We start from the raw sequence: 13738 nt of genomic DNA on the forward strand, positions 1-13738 counted from the left end.
ACAGACTTAAAATAAGAGTTATGAAATTTGGAAGTTCTTTATTTAATTTATTTTTTATTTAAAACGGTTTAATTCAACAAGCAACTGAAAAGCTGAATTGCATTACCCTTTACAATCATTTACATAAATATACAATAAATATCAAACAAAAAACTACTTAATTTACACAAATTCTACATCATAAATTCTCTTATATCACGATATAAATCAAATAATAAATTGATACTGATAGTACATGCATTTGTTGCAAAATGTAAAAAAAAAAGTTCTAACAGATTAATTAAAAATTCACATCTGAATGGCAAGACTTGTTTTTTCTTTCCCGTATTAACCTGATTAAAAATGTTATAATGAAATAATACGAGTTCATCATCTTAAAGGGGAATGAAACATTAGGCTTGTGTAGAACAGAAAAATCAAAGAATAAGAATAAAGAAAGTTTGAGAAAATTCGGACAAATAATGAGAAAGTTATGAGCATTTGAATATTGCAATCACTAATGCTATGGAGATCCTCCCATTGGCAATGCGACAAGGATGTGTGATGTCACTGATGAACAACTTTCCCTTTGGTGGACTATAAAATACCCTCAAATTGTCTCTTTTTGCTTTTTCTTAAAACTCTTTATCCATGATGTATTCTTAAAAAATATGTACTACATGCGCTCATGTAGAAAGAACACATGATCTATGGATATATGTGATAAAAGAGGCAATTCAAGTGAAATATATACTAAGGTAACGGGGAGAGTTGTTCACAAGTGACATCACACATCTTTGTCGCATTGCCAATTTGCTATCTCCATAGCAGTAGTGATCGCAATATTCGAATGCTCATAACTTTCTCATTATTTCTCCGATTTTTCTCAAACTTTTGTTGATCTGTTTCTTTGATTTTTTCTGTTTTCACACAAGCTATCTTGTTCCAATTGTTTCATTCTCCTTTAAGTTGTTTAATCAAAGCAAAGGACAGAGAGAAGAAAAGATACAATAGGAATTAGATAGAGAGGGAAATTGAGCGAAAATCAAAGACAGAGAATTGAAAGGAAAGAGGGAGAGAGGAAGGAGAAAAGCAATGAGGTGAATTGAGAAAAAAAAAACAGTTTTCATAAAGAGAGATTGTGAATATACAACAGATGGATACGTTATTAATTGATTGCACTTCCTATATAAAATTTGACGATTTACAAAACAGCATAACTCCAGTCAGGTAAATGAACCTAATGTATACAGCTACAGAGGCCTGTGAAATGGATCCTGTAACCAAGGGCAAGACAAAAGCACGTAAAACAGTCTTAACATATGAATTCTTAGCAATGCGTCATATAGAAAAGTTAAAAAGAGGCATAGAAAGTAGAGATAAATGGAAGAGAAGGGTAAAGAAAGAAATGGAGCTAGGAAGAGAGAGAAAGGAAAGAAAGAAAGAAAAAAGAAAAAAAAGAAAGAAAGAAAAAAGATAGAAAGAGAGAAAGAAATGAGTAAATGGAGGAGAGAAACAAAAATCATTAGTAATTATTAAAAGAATTAAGTTAATGAAAACTGGAAAAAGAGAGGGAAAGAAAAGAATGAAATAGGAAACTAAAAGAAAGAAAAAAAACGAAGAACAGACAGTAATGTAGACAGAAATAAGACAGAAGATGGAAATATATTAAGTGGATAAAAAAAAGAAAGAAAAGATTGAAGGAATGCAAACGTAAAAAGGATGAGAGAATTAGAAAGAGTTGATTCACTACATGTGGTTGAAAATATGAGCATTCATGAGCATTCAATATTATTATTATTATTATTTGTTTGGCGTCACCTGTGCCTGGGAGGCGAAAAGCGAACTTAATCACTGTGACCCGCAGGTCTCTTCTCCCGATATAACTGATTGGGGGGAATGCAGGTGGACCACTATACCGGGGATTCCCCCTACTCTTATACGAATAGTGCAATGGGTTCTTAACGTGCAAAGGTGGTGACTCTCCTCTACACGGGGCCTCCATTTAATGTCCTATCCGAGGGACGGAGTGTTTTCCATTGTAACTTAGCCTGCATCTATGAAACATGGGAGAGTCGTTTACACACAACGCACTGGCTTCAGTCATCCGCCCGGGGTGGACTCGAACCCACGATCTTTGGTTCGACGGGCAGACGCGTTACCGACTGAGCCAACACCGCTCTCACTATAGTGATCACAATATTCCACCTCTCACAATAGTCGGATTATATATGGCAAAGGACTATTTCTATACCTAACAGTTTTACATTGCACTTCGGTGAATTTGTTATTGTTTCTGAGATTCCTAGAGAGTGATTCACGTGTTTGGGGGAAACCAATGTCTGAACCTCGCGCTAGGACCCAAGAGTCTCTGGCGAAGCTAAGACAGAGGCATTCCCTGCGGTGACTCAGAGTGGGCAAACGGCACCGCTGGAGAGCATTCTCGTAGGAAGTGTACTGAAATCCTAGAATCCTGAGACACTCGCGCTTCTGAATACCCCCGGTACGTTCAATTTGAACAATTTGGGTAGAAGTTAAGCCCGAGCAGCCGAGCTCCACACGGGAGCGCAATATTCGAGCACCGGTCAATTGTGAGAAACGTAGATTTTAACCAAATCGTCAATTGGCAGTCGAAACCTGATTAGATTTCACAGCATATGCAGTCTCATGTTTGCCCTCTTTACCATTTCATTTGCATGTGAAGACCATTTAAGATCACTCTATATAATATTAACCCCTAGTAACTTTATACAATCTGTTTGAGTAATTTCTTGACCCTCAATTAATAAAATGGTTGACAGAGGAGGGTTACGCATGAACGTTACTGTCATACTTCAACATCTCTTGGGATTCAGTTTCATATTATTATTGAGAGTCCTAAACTTGTTCTAACTCAGTCACACTTGATTGGATATTAGATGGAGCAGACAATTTTCTACTCTCCAACAATGTGAGGTCATCTACATAATTCCCGTAGGATGGGAGATTGGGACTGTTGCACGCATCATTGATTATTGCAAGGAAAACAATGGGGCCAAGTCTTGTCCCTTGTGGAGCACCTGCATCAACTTCTAGCCAATCAGAGAAAGATGTGCGATACTTTACGCTCTGTTGCCTCTTGTTAAGAAAGTCCGCGATCTACGCGACAGTGCTCGGGTGGACGTTCATTTGAAGCAACTTGGCAATGGCTACATGTATGTTGTGGATAATCCTGTCGAACGCTTTGCTAAAATCAGTTGCAACAATGATGGTGATCATTTTCGGCTTTTTTGCGTTACTGTGGATCATCTGAAGTAAATCGATCAAGTAAAGCGAGATTGAGATCTGCTCAATTTTTCACAAAACAGTTATATGTACAACTCAATAATGGGCAAATGAAAGAGTCCATGATGTCTCTCACTATTTCTTTTGATTTTCATTGTTTGAATTAAACAATATCTCATAATTTACAGATTTGACAATAATGACCAATTTGAATGAATCATACAATATTAAAAAAATGGTAATCCTTATGTTCAGGGAGGAATAAATTTTTTTTCACAAGACAATGAGGAAAAAATAAGAATGTTTCACATTTCATAGAATGAAATACAAAATAGTGAGTGGGTGACATCATCAGTGCCCTCATTTGCATTACGATCAGGATGTGAATATAACCGTTTTGTGAAATTATGCGAATCTCTTATTTTACATCCGATTTTGATGAGACTTTATCACTCTCTGTCTATATCCTACATGTACAGTATGTGTGAGTGCTCCATCCAGGATAAACTGCAAAAGTACAGATTAACACGAAGGAAAGTCTAAGTGACATTTTCTCCTTCACACTGCGATGAAATGGATGAAATGTTTGATATTCACAAGGAATTCAGTGAAGTGAAATGTTCCTAGAATGAGATATCAAGTGGACATAATTACATTGATACATTATGCATCAGGTAAACAGGACATGCACCTGATTCTGAACAGTCAGTGACCTGCTCATGTATCTTAACAATCGATCATTGGGCCAATTTATACCATTGATTGCTTTGATCATTTTATGAAATCAAGCATTGAAATACAATTTATTATCAATTACTGAGATTTTTGTATCGGACCCTGATGATCAAAAGCATGGAAATATCAATGGAATGCGCTTGTATTGCATTGTATGTTAATTCTCTCTTTATTCTTTCTCTTTTCATTATTGTTTTCTTCATTCTGTGAAATTGACAACATTGAACTCTTCCAATTGTCTCTCAAAACTCACTTATTTCAGCAGATGTGTAGTAATCAGCTTAATTGGATGAGCCTGTGCCTATGAATATTTTTTTAACAGAAACATTGTACAATATAAATGCTGTGTATCATCATCATCATCATTTACAACATATCTTCTTAAATCAATAACTGACACTCAGTTTGTCATTAGATGAGAAATCATTGATTATGGCATATACTAATTTTTTTTAGCTGCTTTTGTCAAACAGTTTGTCAAACAGTTTTAGTGATGTTTTGCAAGATTATGAATACAGCTATCAAGAAGCTTTTGCATTCTACAATCCCCTAGAGACCATGATCAGAAGCAAGTTCAGGAAGTTTGACAAGTACCCTTTTTACACACACTAAAATTTCCTTAACCCCGTACTATAGGTGGGGCTAAATTGCCATTTAGCCCCACCTATAGTACGGGGTTAAGCTTAGCCCACTTTCTTTTTACACAGCATTTTTGCAAAGTGGGCCAACCCCACCTTTAATATGGGATTATTTGGCCCTGCAAAAAAGCAGGGTTATCCCAGCAACTGCGGTGCTAAGAGCGATAGTACGGGGTTAAGATCGCTAGTGTAAAACGAAAGTGGGCTAAGCTTAACCCCGCATTATAGGTGGGGCTAAATGGCAATTTAGCCCCACCTATAGAACGAGTGATCTACAAATTAAAGCGCGCGCGATTTTGGATATAATACCACTAGTACGGGGTTAGCGAGTTTCGTGTGTGAAAAGCAAGCATTCCTTATCCGGGGTTAGCAATAAAAATTTGGCATGTGTGAAAAGGAAAAAAAAATAGTACGGGGTTAAGGATAGTACAGGGTTAGCGATAGTCCTGGGCTAAGAAAATCCTGTGTAAAAAGGGTAAAGGTTTGTCACAAATATTTAATTGCAACAGGGACACTCTATATCAAGGGTAATGAAGATACAAGATGAATGTGAAACAAGTGCACTCATGCAAGAAGTAGTAGGGGTACATTAAGGTAGGTACTGCAAAATTACTATAACCACAGATTCACATTATTGATTGAGGGGAGATGTTAGTCTCTTAAGGTCTTATCTCTCTTTTTTATAATCTATTTCTGACACAGACAGACACAGAGTAAAAAATGTGCATGGGATCATGCAGCCAAGGGCATTAGCGCAGAGGATTATCTTTTGTTTTTTGGGGGACATCTAATATCTACATTTGCATCCCCCTAAAAACCAAAAGATAATCCTCTGCGCTGACGCCCATGCATGCAGCAAATAAGGCATGCCGTCCCTCTGTCACATTTTGCATATAAGCGCATGTTCAATGAAAATTTGTTCTCTCATCCCCCACTGAGAAGAGAGTTCTCCCAAACCATACACATTTTTGAGTGATTCTTGGATGAATTCTTTTAAGGAATTCTCCTTCCCTCGGATCATAGTGTGAACAGAGAGTAAGAAGAAATACATGCAGAAACCAGCTGCCTCTGATGTGAAATTGTGAATCTGAGAAAAAAAAAAATTCAGTGGGTAGAATTAATATGACTAGGAATCATCGGTCCGTGAACAGGATGAAGAGGAAGAATAAGATAAACAAGAAAAAAAGATGCCTACTTCCCTCATCATTTTCTCCCTCAATCACTGTGTAAAAGCGACATATAGAGGCACAGTTTGGGGAAGTAAGAATGGTAAACTCTGAATCTGATGATTAATTCTCAAAAGCAACACATTTCACATGACCAATTGACCTCTTGATGCATATCTAAATTGAAGAAAGCTGAAAGCCTGATATATTATTTCCAATCTGGACTGATACTGTCAAATATTGGTGCATTTTTTGTTGTTGTTATGATGCTTAATTTTTCTTTCAGATTTAAAGTTAAAATGTAAATGCTGCTTTATTTGAAAATTTTGTGCACAAAATCTTATCCTCAGCCATTCCTTTGTGAATTGCATTACAATTTCATTTTTTAAGAGGCAAGTTACAACAAGTACTTGAAAAGGGAATAATAATGCAAAATTCATTAACACCTATATTTAGCAAGCATATTACAATATAAGACTTAATTATGAAGCTTGACCTACCTCACTACATTATCATGTTAACCTGCAACTCAAATAAATTCACTTTAGTACCAAACTTAACTTTTTTCTATTGTGACTCCCATGACACTACACAGTTGAAGATTTGCTACATTATACATACCTGACTGGATTTTCATTTTAAAAATGTGACATCTGGGTCCCGTAACACAAAGGTTAGCGATTAATCGCTAAATGAAATGACCAATCAAGATCCTTGTTGCACGCGCATTTTGCTAAGTAGACTGACCATGAACCAATCAGAATTGTTCTTTTAAATTAGCGATCAATCGCCAACCTTTGTGTTACGGGACCCAGATTTTTAATTTGCTTTTACACTGCATGAAGTGTCATTTAGGATTAAAAAATAGATCAATTATTATGATTTCATAAAGATGGAAGATGTGATAAATAAGTTTTACACCTGAATATGAACCTACACCTGTAACCAAAAATGAATTGTTTTAGTTGATTGAACTACATGTTTAATGTAGAAATTTCAAGCTCTTAGGGTCTCGTTGTAATCAAATGACTGTGGTACACAATGTGATGGAATAAAATGCAGGTCAGTTTTGGTCACTTTTCACATGTTGTTTGATACCCGGTTCATTATTTTTATAATTCTTTCATTCTGTACGTTTTTAATTTATTTGAAAAATTGTAATATATGGGACACTTTTGATCCAATGCATGCTACAAAATCATCAATTTCACCTGAAAAAATTTGCTGTTGCTTTTTTGCTCATTAACACGGGGCCCTGCGGTCAGACTGGGATTTGAACACACAACCCTCTGATTATAACGTGTGAGTCAAAACCACTACACAACACTTCCGGGAACATTAGCTCCAAAGGCATAAACTGATGGCACCAACTGACCAACATATATACATCTAAGCCAAATAAGAATATTTTTGTATCTTATTTAATTTACCATAATTAAAAATCCACATGCAGACAAATATATACATGTAAGTTCAAATTTTCAGAAAAAGAAAGTTGAGTGCACCACTAAACATCACACAGAGAAAAGTAAAAAAAAAAAAGGCATACTGGGAGAGAACTACATTTACAATCTTGAATAATAAACATTGGTAGAAAAACAAATTTATTATATCTTAAATTTCCTCAATAGTGTATTATATACTGTAGCCATTATTGCAACAGCTGTACATGTTACGTATATGTCTATCAGGGTGTTGTTTGAGAAGACTTTTAAATGATTCAAGTAGCATACTGCATTCCTTCGGGAAACTGAATGTTGATTGACCCACATGGAGAGGGCAGTATTCCTTCAGTTTGTGGCACTCCCTATCAATTCATACAATGAATTCTGTCTCAAAGATACATAAAGTATGTCTCGAAGTATAAACATTAACACCCATAAAGACATGCCTTTGAAGCACAATTTTATCCCACTCTTCTGAATTTTCTTTATTTAATTGGAAACTGTCACCCCAAGGAAGATACAATATGCCACCCTACTAGGTATAGATGAGTGACACCTCAATAAAATATTCTGCTTCATCATTCATCCTGGCAAATATATTCCTCCTGAAGCAAATGTTGCTCTCTATTTCCATCTAAAAAACATTTTTCTCCAATTGTGATGGATGGCTCATGGAGTGAGTGAGCATACTTGGCAAGCATACACGTACATGTATTTCTCTACAGAATCAAATGGCAATTAAAAGTTATTTCTTCCTTTTTATGATTTTTATGATAACCATTTTTCAACAAGCTCCTAAGGAACTTATTTCTGCAAATCGTGTTTAATTCAATAAAACACATTATCACAAATAAACATGAGTGTGATTTAGTAGGCCTATGCATTATCATCTACTGTACATAGTGTTTTATCGATGCATTAAAAATGCATATTTTGGTCTACATCAATGCTAGTAGTAGTTCTATACTAGAGCATATCACCAAAGGACCAAAATCAGACGAATAGGCCATAGTCCCCTGTAAAAAACTTACTCTTGAATATATGAGACCATACCCGGTATTCACTAGTCAAGTGCGTATATGTGAAATATACTACACGTACAATCATGAACGCAATATGACGCGCAGCACAGAGCACAATGACACTTCATGATGTCATAATGGAATACACACAAGTTGCAAGTCAACAACCAAATTTGATCTTAGAAAGTGATGACATGTCTTGATCATTCAAATTTTCCCTCTTTTTGGTGGAGGGTGGGATAGAAGACAAGGCAAACGCCACGCGTTGTCTCGCCTGCATATTGCAGTCATGAAGAGACTGCATGATGACTTCTGAGGCTGTCAGCAGTTTAGGGGGTGAATTGTGGTTCTGACAGTTTACATATCCATTACTGGTATCGGCCTACGTGTACTTTATCCCTAGAAAATCAGATAACACTAAGAATGCTTTTAATACTATGAAGCTATAATTATTTCCATGCAAGTAAGGAAAAGAATGTTAGAGAAAAAGAATGTAATTGATAATAATGTGAGTAAAATTGTAAAATTAAATTGATTATTAAGGTGTTATGGCAAACTTATTGTTTGAAAAAAATGGAGGAAAGGTTGTGCATGAAAGATAAATATAAAAACTTATTGGGTGTGATTTTTATTTTTTAGCCATCTTGCCTTCACTTTTATAGCAGTAGCGTTTTCTAAATTGATCTGTGTGCATATGATAAGTAAATGATGCAAGAGTGAAGTACTACAAGATAAAATAAGTAATAGGGTATGAGTAGGAAGTTTGAAAGAGTGTAGTTTTTTAGAAGCACGTTTTGATTAAAGGCTATGATAGATGTGAGGGCAAAATGTCTCAGGCACCACGGCGGGGACGGATCACACTTCATAATATTCACACTGTAACGAAATGCCAATCTTTAGCATTATGTTGGATGATGGTAGGGGCATAACTTTTCTCAATTTGTTTTGTACAGTCTACAGTATTACCAGAACATGCACATACAGCAAATCTGAAGGGTAACATTTAAGAAACTTTGACAGCTTTTCTATTGTACCATTGGCAAATTTGTGTGAATATTATAAATGGTGCCAAGAACTATAGCTTATTAAATAAATAACAACAGTTTTTAAAGAATAAACAAGTAAAATACAAAAAAAAATCAGGTATAGAGAGTACTGAGTTCTGAAGTAAAATGTTAGTGTTAAAAAGTATAAACTTATAAAGTTCATGTCATTTAGAGAGGAACAAAGTAGTGTGAAAGTTAATTGACCTTTGACCTTATCAAATTCAATTCACATTCGAACCTGACGTGCACCTTCAAGAGATGGACCTCTGTTACGAGTGTGGCGATCCCACCTCGAAGCTATAAAAAGTTATCGTGTGTACAACAAAGCACAGTGCCAGTCATGGAAAGTTCATTGACCTTAATCAAATTCAACTCACATTTGAACTTGACCTGCATCTTCAAAAGATGGACCTCTTGTATGAATTTGGCAATCCTACCTCGAAGATATAAAAAGTTATTATGTGTACAACACAGCACAGTGCCAGTCATGGAAAGTTCATTGACCTTTGACCTTAATCAAATTTAACTCACATTAATTTAAAACTTCACCTGCACCTTCAAAAGATGGACCTCTTGTATAAATTTGGCAATCCTACCTTAAAGATATATAGAAAGTTATTGTGTGTACAGCACAGCATGGTGCCAGTCATGGAAAGTTGAGCATAGGGGCAAGTTGAGCAACTAGCCCCAGGCCAATAGTAAATGGGTCAGACATTATGGTGGTGTTATGTATTGATGACCCATTACATAGCCCTTACCCCCACCACATTGTTTGAACTTTTCAACAAAAAGTACTTTTTAGAGGGAATTATACAAATTTCAGTCAAAAAAGTAAAAAAAAGGTGTAAAATAGATTTTTACCCACACACATCTTTAAATATGATAAAGAAATAAGAACAATATTATTAGTCCAGGTATGGATTCTCATTCTTGTCATAGTCTTACACATGGTGGCTGCATAAGAAATGTGTGGATGTAAAAATATTGCATGAAGTTAGGACTGGGGTAAGTTGAGCCATGGTAATTCTTATGGTAATGTATAATTAAAATTAAAAAAATCTTTAAAAAGCCATTGATATGCAGGCAGAAAGGAGCAAAACCACATGACAGTTCTTATACTTTTAGAGGGTGTTAGTATTTAAGAGAATTAGCAAGTGAGAAGACTTTAAATAAAAAATTGGCATACTGGTTCTTCCCGCATACATTTTGTACATAGTTTCTGTGGCTCAAATTACCCCAGAAGGTGGCACAACTTGCCCCACATATGGGGCAAGTTGAGCCATTTGACATTGTTTTTTTCAAAGGTCACAATGACTTTCAGTTTGGGGGTAGACAGTTATATATAAATGTAGGTGAAAAATATTTCCCAAGAATCAAATTTAAAGGCAGGGTACTTATTTCTACAATATTATAAGTCATATCAGTTCTAACTTGTAAAATGCAAAAAGTGTCACAACTTACCCCGCCTTCCCCTATATTGTTTGTATTTTCCTCGGTCTCAATGAAAGTATTTACTTTGCTCACAGAGATGACACAAAATATACCTGTGTATTTCCCTGGTCTCACATCTGAGCCTTTGGGGATGTATATAGAGATAATCTGCGCACCAACTATCACAATAAAGACAACCCTGGATCTGGGCGCTTGCAAGTATGTCATAGTGGTCGTGTGCAGAGCCTAGACCCTGATATTAACATGACACAAAAGAATTCTTAAAAGAAATATCACCATTATCATGAGTTTTGCTCTAGATATCTGATTTGGATGATAATAATAATATTGACTGGCTCTTCTTTTGGGGAACATTAAATTTATTGCCCTTTAAAGACCCATATTTCCCTCGTCTAAAGACCTGCACCAATATGATTCTTTTCCTGGCAATACATATTTGATGTTCCCTTAAAAGCGAGTCAATATTATATATTGCATAAGGATTAATTGCAAAGTTGAAACCAATTCAAATAGAATGTCTGTCTCTCTCTCTCTCTCTCTCACTGAATATACAACTGTATGTATGAAACTATTTTCTTTTTGTGTTGTAAAGCACCTGGGAAATTAAGATAATGACAAACATCAAGAAAAATGAAAATTATTTACACTGAAATCAAACATTAGTTGTTGGGAAAAGGAGATTGATTGACTGCATAATATGCAGATGGAAAAGTTCAACTTGCATTCTGCATTTAATATGCAAGCTTAAAACTGACATCTCAGGAGAAACAAAACAACTAAAGCCTATCGCAGATGCAGTTGGCAAGTGCAAAGCAGTGCACAGCTATGCTGATGCTTGTAGCCTTAAAATGGTAGAGTTTGAACATGCATTGGTACAAATGTTGCATATTTTAGTTCACACAGGCTTCTGGTTAACAAGCTGAGGTTCATTCCATATCATGTATGTTGCAGCGTTGCAACAATACAAACTCACTTCACGTGTGCAACCATTTTGTTTACAATCATTTCCTTTGTTATGTAGATACACTCTGCTTTTGGCAGATTATGCGTATGCAAATATTTCCAAATTTATTTGATTACAAAATGTGGATATTAAACACATGATGAAATAGCCTTATTATGTCCTGAAATTGGGCAAAATTTTATATAAAGTTTCAAAATGTGAAAAAACTCAGAATTTGAGAACTTTTAAATCAGCATTTTAGAAATTTCTACACACTTCCTCATGAAAAAAAAATTACGATTATCAGGGAATACATCCACTTGTAATGTTATGTGTCACAGTTCTGCCAACATGCGCCCAATCAAGTCATTTCAAACAATATTTCATTAAAAATTGCAACATTTATTTTTTCCTTCCCCCATAACAGTTATCAATGTGTCTGCTCATAATATTCGACCAGTGGCAGCGAAAATTAACTATCATTACAAAAGCATATTTCCTATTGTATCTGGCCAGTAAGTCTGTAGTTAAGGAAAGATTCTTTTGTACACAGTGTGCAAGAAAAAGCCAATAGAACACATGCCCGACATATTTCATCTGTGCGGCATCAAACATAGCTTTACATTAAAAAGGAATGAGTAAGATGATAATCCTTCCCTTTTACCTCAATGGTTTACTATAGGTCCCTTGATTTGTCTTCGAATCCTGCATACTGTAAATTCAGAAATCTTTGTAGTATATTGATTTTCGCAGATTTTGCGGCAAGATCGGAGAACATGAATTTATAAGCATCTATCTTAATGCATGTTTTGAACCTCAGGTCAAATGTGTGTATCATTTGGCAAGGAGACTGTATAATTTGACCTATAGAGGGTGACATTTAAATCAAGCAAGCTTGCGCTCCAAAATAATATGCACCACAAGATTTTTTTCAATGCGATCATTTTCTTTAAAGTCACAGATCGGTATTTGAAATACAAGTTGCTTTTTCTGTTTGATTGGTGAGTGTTAAGGTCTGCTACATATGTTTGATGTTTGTATATCCAGCCTTAGTTTTTAAGAAGACTTCTTTTCAACCCGGCTTGTCGATTGCCTCAGTGTGTTGATTAATTTCATGCACTCTGAATCACTGTAATCCCCTCGGACTCTACCTTGCGCTCAGCCATCCATACCAGACCAGCAGTGCCTCTGTTTTGCCTTCCCTGTTGTCCGCCCCGCAAAGAAAAGTTGCGGTAAATTTTTAAAAAGCTCACAAATGGATCAAAACAATGCTGAATTACGCCGCTGTAGAGCTAGGATATGAGCAAAGAATACAATTTTGTTGCCTTTCGTTAGTTAAACCTAGCCACAGATGGGAAAGAAGAAAGCTTTGTGATTGTGGAATGTGCAACGCGAAATCAAGAACCCAGGAATATGTTTTGAAGCCGCCCAGCGCAAAAAATTAATCCCACAAAAATAACGTTTACAGAAATCAATTATAAAATTAACATTTGAGTTTCACTTACGTTTGGTACAAGTTGACAACACTTGTCTGCTCCACAGGAAGTACAAATGTATGCTGAACATCGGGGGAATTATTCCTGTAGTACTCCAGGGCATTTCTATATAAATAATAGAATAAAAAGGCAGTATGTTAAAGGGTGATTGTCCTCTTAACAGGTTTATCACACATTGAGTGTCATGCCATAGACCCAATTTGTTGAAAAGAATTTAAGGAATATCTTTTGCCATTATCAGTCCAATCGAAGGTCATTGTAGTGTGAATAACATATTGGATTCACTTTGGAAAATCTAAACTTGAGAAAGAATCAACTTATTTCCATCATTCTTGACTAGAGCCCACCTCGGAATGTGTGATATTCCAGGATGCGAGTTTGGGAATAAAATACAATAGCATTTACATAATATGACTAATCAACCTACCTGATTCATATTCTATACAATATTAATGCACTGCATATCATTGTTGTCTTCATAAATTGTCCCATGAAATCAACATTCAAAGAAAAACATGGGTTTTTTTTACTTTTTAACTATACTGCCAAATC

General features: G+C 35.6%; 1 protein-coding gene across 2 annotated transcripts in view; it reads right to left on the minus strand.

Annotated features, from left to right (window-relative positions):
* Window positions 1-13738, minus strand: part of LOC121411071 (protein zwilch homolog) — an 83247-nt gene that overhangs the window by 29577 nt on the left and 39932 nt on the right. For both annotated transcript variants that reach the window (XM_041603563.1, XM_041603562.1), the window contains exon 12: window positions 13196-13291. In XM_041603563.1, coding sequence (XP_041459497.1) covers window positions 13196-13291 — 96 coding nt within the window. The remainder of the gene's footprint in view (window positions 1-13195; window positions 13292-13738) is intronic.

The sequence above is a fragment of the Lytechinus variegatus genome, chromosome 3, assembly GCF_018143015.1.
Source record: "Lytechinus variegatus isolate NC3 chromosome 3, Lvar_3.0, whole genome shotgun sequence".
In the NCBI taxonomy this organism is placed as follows: domain Eukaryota; kingdom Metazoa; phylum Echinodermata; class Echinoidea; order Temnopleuroida; family Toxopneustidae; genus Lytechinus; species Lytechinus variegatus.